Raw genomic sequence first — 7,834 nt, 5'->3', positions numbered from 1 at the left:
GAAAACATAAATGTGTTTATATTTTATTATATTCATGGATTATTAATCAAATTAACTAAATTATTTTTATAATTAATAAAGCTGACTAGATCTACTAAATGATTTACAAAACCTATAATATAAAAGTTAATTAATATCAAGCTTTAATTTAAAACAAAAAAAAACAATAATTTTGATAAACTCAATTGACTTGCATGTTTATTTTTAATTTAACTAATTCGTCAAACCTATTATATTATAATTTTTTATATTTTAATTAATTTAGTTAAGTTAATTTTTAAAATAAAAATTTAACTGAGGTTGATGGTATGCTAGCAATCCAAGACTCGAGTTTTTTTTTCAACTGGGATTCGACACGTGGCGGGACCAAACAACTATTTCTAATCCTCATATTTTCAAATTTCAAATACCATTCACAACAGTCCCACGAGCCCACAATATTGATAACGTGCCAAACTGACGGCGTCTTTTCCCTGACAAATACCCTATTAAACGACGACGCTCCCGAAAATACCTCAGCGCCAATCCAAATAATAATAATAATAAAAAACCACTTAAATTTCAAATTCCCGGCTCTCTCGCTTTAAATTTTGAGAATCCCAAAACATTTTTCTTCTAAATTAATCATTATTAAAAAGTAATACTAATTAACAACTGCTACCAGCAGTAGCAAGCAACCCTCACTAGTCACTTCCCTTGAAAGGAGAGCAGCACAGCAGCAGTTTCTCTTGCTAGCATTTGAAAATCCAAGAAGAAGAAGAAATGGAAGAGATAGGGAAAAGTGCAGGCAGTTCCTTCTCAAAAGAACAGCAACAGATCTACAAAGAATGGTTCAATTTAGCCGATTCAGGTTTGATTTGATCCCTTCCTTTGCTCTCTCTTTTCATTTCAATCCCTAACTTATTAATTTGTAGATGGAGATGGCCGCTTTACTGGAAATGACGCTACCAAGTTTTTCGCCATGTCCAATCTTTCTCGCCAACAACTTAAACAAGTACTAAGAACTTCATCTTTTAATTTATTATTATTATTAATTTATTATTTGTAGTTGCTTAGGTTTTTTTTATTAAATGATTAATTTAATTATTATGAAGGTTTGGGCACTGGCGGATTCGAAACGACAAGGGTTTCTAGGGTTTACAGAGTTTGTTACAGCAATGCAGGTCCTCCTATACTCCTAACCTTCCTTGCTTTCCCTTAATTAATTAATTAAATCGTAAATCTCTTAGTTAATTGATTAATTGATTGCAGCTTGTTTCTCTGGCGCAAGCAGGGCATGAACTAACTCCAGATACTATTAAAACCGCATGTACGTTCAAATAAATTGATTTCCGACTTTTTCTCAGATTTTTTTTATTTATTATTTAGCGGTTTTTAAAACCCTAAGTTTGCGCTTAAAGTAGTGTTTTTTTTTTTTTTTTTAATCTTGCAGCTAAAATGGAGGATGTGAAGCCGCCTTTGATGGATGGCATTGATGCCTTACTAGCTGTAAGTGGTCTCCTTTACCTTATTTTGTATGGTTGGATTACTGGGTTGAACTAAAAGATGTTTTTTTTTTCCAGAAAAATAAGAGTTCAAGGATTCGTGAGAATGATATCAATGGTAAGTTGTTCTTTAACTTTGGTGTCACAAGCGGCATTGATTGTTAGTTAATTTGATTTGTGGTCATAATTTAGGATCCACGCAGCTAAGCCTATCAACAGGGACTCCTCAATTTGGTGCAAAATCATCAAGAAAGGTGAGCGACATGTAACATTGTGCCATCATTTGTTAAAGAAAATATGACCTCTGTGCTTGGTTTGGTGTTGTTTTCTTCTTAGTTTGGGTTATTGGCCCATTTTTTGTTGCCACCTTGTAATTTACACCATTTAGGAATTGTGTCCTACACTTTGTGGGTACAGTTGTCTTGCACTAGATTCTGATTTTGAAAGATGCCAATTTATCTCGTGACATGAGAAGCTCAATGTATTTCTATATCAAAGAATTCAAAATGTATTGTTTACTTGTCTATGTATAGTAGCGTGCTACTTGTTCTCATCTTTCCTGCAACGGATGTTTGTATGTTTATTTATTTTTTAACGTGTTCCCTTTTTTCACTTTTTGCTCAGATGCCGCTCACTGCAGTTACATCAATTATCGATGGCTTAAAGCGATTGTATGTAGAAAAGCTAAAGCCATTGGAAGCTACCTATCGTTTTAATGACTTTGTTTCCCCATTGTTGGTGAGTGGTTGAGCGGACACTTAATATTTTTTATTGTTATTTCAACATTGATAATTCTATGTGATTTTGAAAATTATGATGTACCCATTTTTTTTAACAAAGTCATAAGCACCAAGTACAAATGATATATGATGCCAGGGCAAGCTAAAAAGGGTTAAATGTCTGTTTATTCTCTGTCTTGGTCATAACTCAACTGGTATCATAGCTTCTCAACTCCCACACAAATACTACTTAGGGATATCGTGTTAATTGAGTTGCAAGACTCTTGCGTGCATTATAGTGGTTGATTAATTGCATTACAGGGATTGGCTATTGTTGGGCAGGCATTATATAATTACTATTGCTCTATTTCCAAAATATAGATAATTGGATTAAACTAGTTAATTCTAATATAAATACAGTGATTAAAAGCTGATAGCTGGGTATTAATTTCTCATTGTTGCTTATATCTTGTTTTCTTCCCCGCCTCCTTTTTTTTCTCTCCCTCTCTATTCCTTTCTTGGTTTTAATGTTGCTTTCACCAACTGTTTGCATTGATTTTCCAGACAAACAGTGATTTTGATGCTAGACCTATGGTTATGCTTTTGGGTCAGTATTCTACTGGGAAAACAACATTTATAAAACACTTGCTTAGATGTGACTATCCAGGTTTGTTTAGTACTTCCATTTATCTTTTCTTTTCCTATTGGTAAATATTTCAAGTCATCAATGAAAAAAAAATCCTGCTCATTTTTCTTTCCTTTTTTTTTGCAGGAGCTCACATTGGACCAGAGCCGACAACTGACAGATTTGTTGTTGTAATGGTATAAGCATTTTCATGCTTTATGTATTCTTAAATAAGCATTCAAATGGAGTAACAAAATATTTTATTTCAACATGGACGTGATCTGGAGTTTTTTGAGCTTTGTTTTTTCATAGCTAGAAAACTGAACTTGAGTGCAGATTTGAACTTTCTAAGTCTGATTTCTTTGTTTGAGGTTGTAAAGTAGCTAATGTCTGTCTAAATGAAAAGGGATTTGTTATCTTCATGTATATTACTTCTCACATGTTTTTATATTCATGGCTTTTGCATTTTGTTAACATCTATCAAGCTCATACCAACATGCCAAAAGCCTAGAAGTAACCCATTATTTTGAGTTGCTAACGATTCTTGTGATTTGATGATAATCATCAAGAAGTGTTGCTTCATTTTATTTTCATGATATCATGGTTGTTTCCACTTGCTGATAGACTTTTTATGCTCAGTCTGGACATGATGAAAGGAGCATACCTGGGAACACTGTTGCTGTTCAAGCAGATATGCCATTTAGTGGCCTGACACATTTTGGAGGAGCATTTTTATCAAAGTTTGAGTGTGCACAAATGCCTCATCCAGTAAGTTTGGTTTTTCGCTTATTTTTGGTAAGGCTGTTGTATACTCTCCATTCTGTTATTTATCACCTTTACTGCTGCTGATGCACATGCAGTTGCTAGATGAAATCACAATTGTTGACACTCCTGGGGTTCTCTCTGGAGAGAAGCAACGAACACAAAGGAGTTATGATTTTACTGGAGTTATATCATGGTTTGCAGCAAAATGTGATCTGATTCTTCTTTTATTCGATCCTCATAAACTTGATATCAGTGACGAGTTTAAGCGAGTAATTGCATCTTTACGAGGCAATGATGATAAGATACGAGTTGTGTTGAACAAGGCTGACCAAGTTGATACACAACAGGTTGGATGCTTGTTTTTCTTCCACCTTCACTTTTAAAAACTGAGTTTAACAGCTCCATATGACTTGCATATTTGTTGATGTTGTATAGTTGATGAGAGTTTATGGGGCACTAATGTGGTCACTTGGAAAAGTTCTGAACACCCCTGAAGTTATGCGTGTTTATATTGGGTATGTCCTTTCTCTATGCTTTTTTTCATTTTTTCTGTTTAAATCTTATGTACTCTTTAGACTACCATGCCACCACCTTGCCCATTTCGTTTGCTTCTGTCTTTTCTTATTGTTATATCCATCTGATTCATTTTTATCATCTTATTGCAAGATTTTTCTTTTATGTATGTACAATTTCTGTAAGCTGTGGAACGTAAATCCAAATGCTCAACCCAAGATGTTCTATTTGTTCAGTGTATTTGCAATGTCATTTAAGTTATGCTTGTATTTTTCACAGTTGTATATTTTAAGTTCATTAGTCCTTTGTTCATCTTGCAGCTCGTTCAATGACAAACCTATCAATGAAGAAACTGCCAGCCAAATGTTCTGTGAACTTTTTGAAAAAGAACAAAATGACCTTCTGATGGACTTGGTTGATATTCCCAAGAAAGCTTGTGATCGTCGAGTATGTGGTTTTTGTTCTTTTTTGCTTATTCTCACATGCATATTTGTATGTGATTTTCATTGTTTTTTGCATGAGGCTAATGGGTACCTGTGTCTTTGTATAACATCCTCTTTGAATATCGGTATATGTTATATTCTTGGGCAGTTATAATGTTATTGTAATTATGGTATTTGTATATTGTAGATCAATGAATTTGTAAAGCGTGCTAGAGCTGCTAAGATGCATGCCTACATAATTAGCCATCTCAAGAAGGAGATGCCTGCTATAATGGGCAAGGCTAAGACTCAACAACGCCTTATTGATAATCTTGAAGATGAATTTGCTAAGGTTTCTCTCCTGACCTTTTTTCTCTATTCTCCCTTCCGTCTTTACATTGTGTATAAACACCATCTTTTCTGTAAGCAGGTCCAGAGGGAATTTCATTTACCACCTGGAGATTTTCCAAATGTAGAACACTTCAAAGAAGTCTTGAATGGTTACAGCATTGACAAATTTGAGAAACTGAAGCCTAAGATGATACAAGCTGTTGATGATATGCTTGGTTATGAAATCCCAGAGCTCTTGAAAAGTTTTAGGAACCCTTATGCATAAAGTCCTGTCCTCCAGGACAAATCCAGAATCGAAACAGAGCGGTGAGATGAAGTTTGTTTGTTGCAAAAGTGCTATGCTTATGATTCTTGAGTAAATATATTTTGTGACATTCTTGTTAATATACATTTGGAGCTTTCTGTATTCAGGGATCTTGCTTGGATTTTAAGCATGATTGTCAGTTTTTGAAAGTGATGATGCCTTGACAAAAATTTGGATTCTGAGCAAGTACAAGATAATTCCACGAAAATCCATTTATTGTTTTGGTTAATTGGATCTCAGGGCAGATGCGATCGTGCTCCCTTTTTGTCGATGAATTAAAAATGAGAATAATATCAATTTTAGTAATTAAACCAGGCCTGGTCTAAATGCTTATGTATTAGTCAACTTACAAGTAAATTTTAATCTGATTGAGCTCGATGAATTAAAAATATATATTTTTGCAAATAATATATATAAGCATAATTACCTAGAGGATGGGTTATTTAGATTAAATTGGGTTTAATTTAAAAAATAAACTAATTCCTTAAAGGAAATTCAAGTTCACTAAGATTTATAATACAATTTATTATAATAGTATAATGACATAATTACCTTTTAGCCATTAAATTTTGACTTGGTATTGGGGAAAATTTGGTTTTTTTATAAATTGTATGGGCTAGATTGGCTTTTTTTTTAAAAAAAAAAAAATCACTAATTTAACTCTAGGAAAAAAAAATATATAATGCTTGCTATTAAGGAAGGTTTTGATCTTTTCAAAATGATAGGACTTTGATGCCTTTAAAAATAATCAAGATATCTCTCTCACAATTATTTTTTTGGTTTTATTGTTAATTTGAAATTTACTCATATAGGTATTATTATAATTAGTAATATTGTGTTATTTTAAAAAAAAAATTGATGAATACTATGCACATATCAAACACCTCTTTATAAGAAATGTTTAGAAAACCTCACAGCCCTCAATACAAAGGAGTGGTGCGTGTCAGTAACAGACATTAAGAGAACTTTTTTTTTTCCGCTCTCTCCTCACCTTATATTGAGCGCCAATCCTTTTAAAAAATTAAACCAGTACTTGTAATTTATTTTTTCCATCAGATTTGACTTATATTTATTTTTATATATATTTTTTATAATTTATATATATATTTTTTTTTATAACCTTACCGCTATTATTTTGTAATCTATAAACAATATATGAAATTACAAAAGCTTTTTTAAATTTTACCCTTTATGATCTTTTAATTTTTCAAATTCAATCCTTATTTTTTTATTGTTATTTGTTTAATTCAAGATAATTTTATTTATTTATTTAATTTTATCCTCCTTCTTTTTATTGATATATGTTTTTCTTTCGCAAGATTCTTTTATTAATATTTTTTTATAATTCTATCCTTCAAAATTAAATTAGTTAAGAATTAATCTTTTGATTGAATCCGAATCCAGGATTTTTACAGATTACGAGTTTTAACGATTAAACCAGGTTTAGAAAGTTCACCTGAGTTTGATTTTTTTTTCCTTTTTTTTTTAAGATGTTGTTTTCTTATTTTTTTATCTTTCTTTTTTTTAGTTTTGTTTTGTTATTTTTTTACAACTTGTCTTTTATGGGGTTAGCTCCAAGTTTATAATCAGAATCATTGATTTCAAAAATTAATGTGGGTTGATTTTTTTTTAAAATTGATTTATTTCAAATTCATCATTCAAACTTTTTTTCCTATTTTTTTTAATTAAAATTTCTTAATCTTATGCTCATGAAATTTGCTAGTTCATTCAGTTTAACATGATTTTTTTGTTTTTAAAATTGTTTTATAATTTTACTCTTTGATTTTAAGTTATTTAATAATTTAGATAGACTCATACTTTATTATTATTTTTTTAATTTTAATTCTTTTCAAAAATATTTTTGAAACACAATGTCAAACGCCTCTAAATAATTCAAATAGATTTAGATTTGATTTTTTTTTTTATCTTTTTTATTTTTATTTAAATTTATTTATTATTTTTACTTTTTTTATATTATTTAATTTTAATTGAATTAATGACTTCAATCTTAAATTTTTTACTTTAATATTCTTTTTTATATTAAAAAAAATTCAGCGCAACAGTGGAACATAACACCAAATCTAGTAATTAATATAAGATGTACTTTTAGGGGTTAGATTCAAATAGTACGGCTTTGTATTTTTTTTTTTTAAATAAAAAACTGTTAATAGAAAAAGATTGAGCCAAAAAGTTAGGAAAAGCATGCGAAAGTGCTCTGTGAAAACATAATGATTGATAGCGACTTGTAGTTTGTCGATATGGTGATTGTGTGTTTGCCTATTTAGTTTCTCCACTCTCAATTTTATCTCACTTTGGTCCTCCTTCTATTGTTTATCCTTATATCATTCATCTACTTCTTCTTGTTTTTTTTTTTTTTTTTTTTTTTTTTTTTTTTTTTTTAATGTTCAACGACAAATTGGGCATATTTAAATGAGATTGTATGAGCTGAAACTAAATTCTCTTCACAAGTGACCTTAAAAGCAAATTTCTACATCTTAGATCAATTTCTACAAATATAATTGTTCTTGATCTGTTTTTATAATTTAGTCTATTTTCATATAAACAGGTAAAAATTCCACCTAATTTTCTAAAACAGAAGAAATTTTAAAAGAGAATGATATATTATGTTATAATTCATTGTATTTTTAATA

At 30.5% G+C, this 7,834-nt stretch overlaps 1 protein-coding gene across 1 annotated transcript; it reads left to right on the top strand.

The window, feature by feature from the left end:
- Positions 1-551: 551 nt before the first annotated feature.
- On the top strand, positions 552-5,362 carry LOC118049385 (EH domain-containing protein 1). The gene is made up of 16 exons (XM_035059376.2): positions 552-850; positions 915-994; positions 1,095-1,163; positions 1,252-1,309; positions 1,433-1,488; positions 1,563-1,602; positions 1,677-1,738; positions 2,109-2,222; positions 2,768-2,870; positions 2,976-3,025; positions 3,468-3,596; positions 3,689-3,940; positions 4,029-4,108; positions 4,427-4,553; positions 4,737-4,880; positions 4,959-5,362. The coding sequence occupies exons 1-16, from the start codon at positions 763-765 to the stop codon at positions 5,142-5,144; spliced, it is 1,638 nt and encodes a 545-aa protein (XP_034915267.1). The 5' UTR covers positions 552-762; the 3' UTR covers positions 5,145-5,362.
- The last annotated feature ends 2,472 nt before the right edge of the window (positions 5,363-7,834 follow it).

Source organism: Populus alba, chromosome 2, assembly GCF_005239225.2.
Source record: "Populus alba chromosome 2, ASM523922v2, whole genome shotgun sequence".
Taxonomy (NCBI): domain Eukaryota; kingdom Viridiplantae; phylum Streptophyta; class Magnoliopsida; order Malpighiales; family Salicaceae; genus Populus; species Populus alba.
This window is presented reverse-complemented; position numbering and strand designations above follow the sequence as displayed.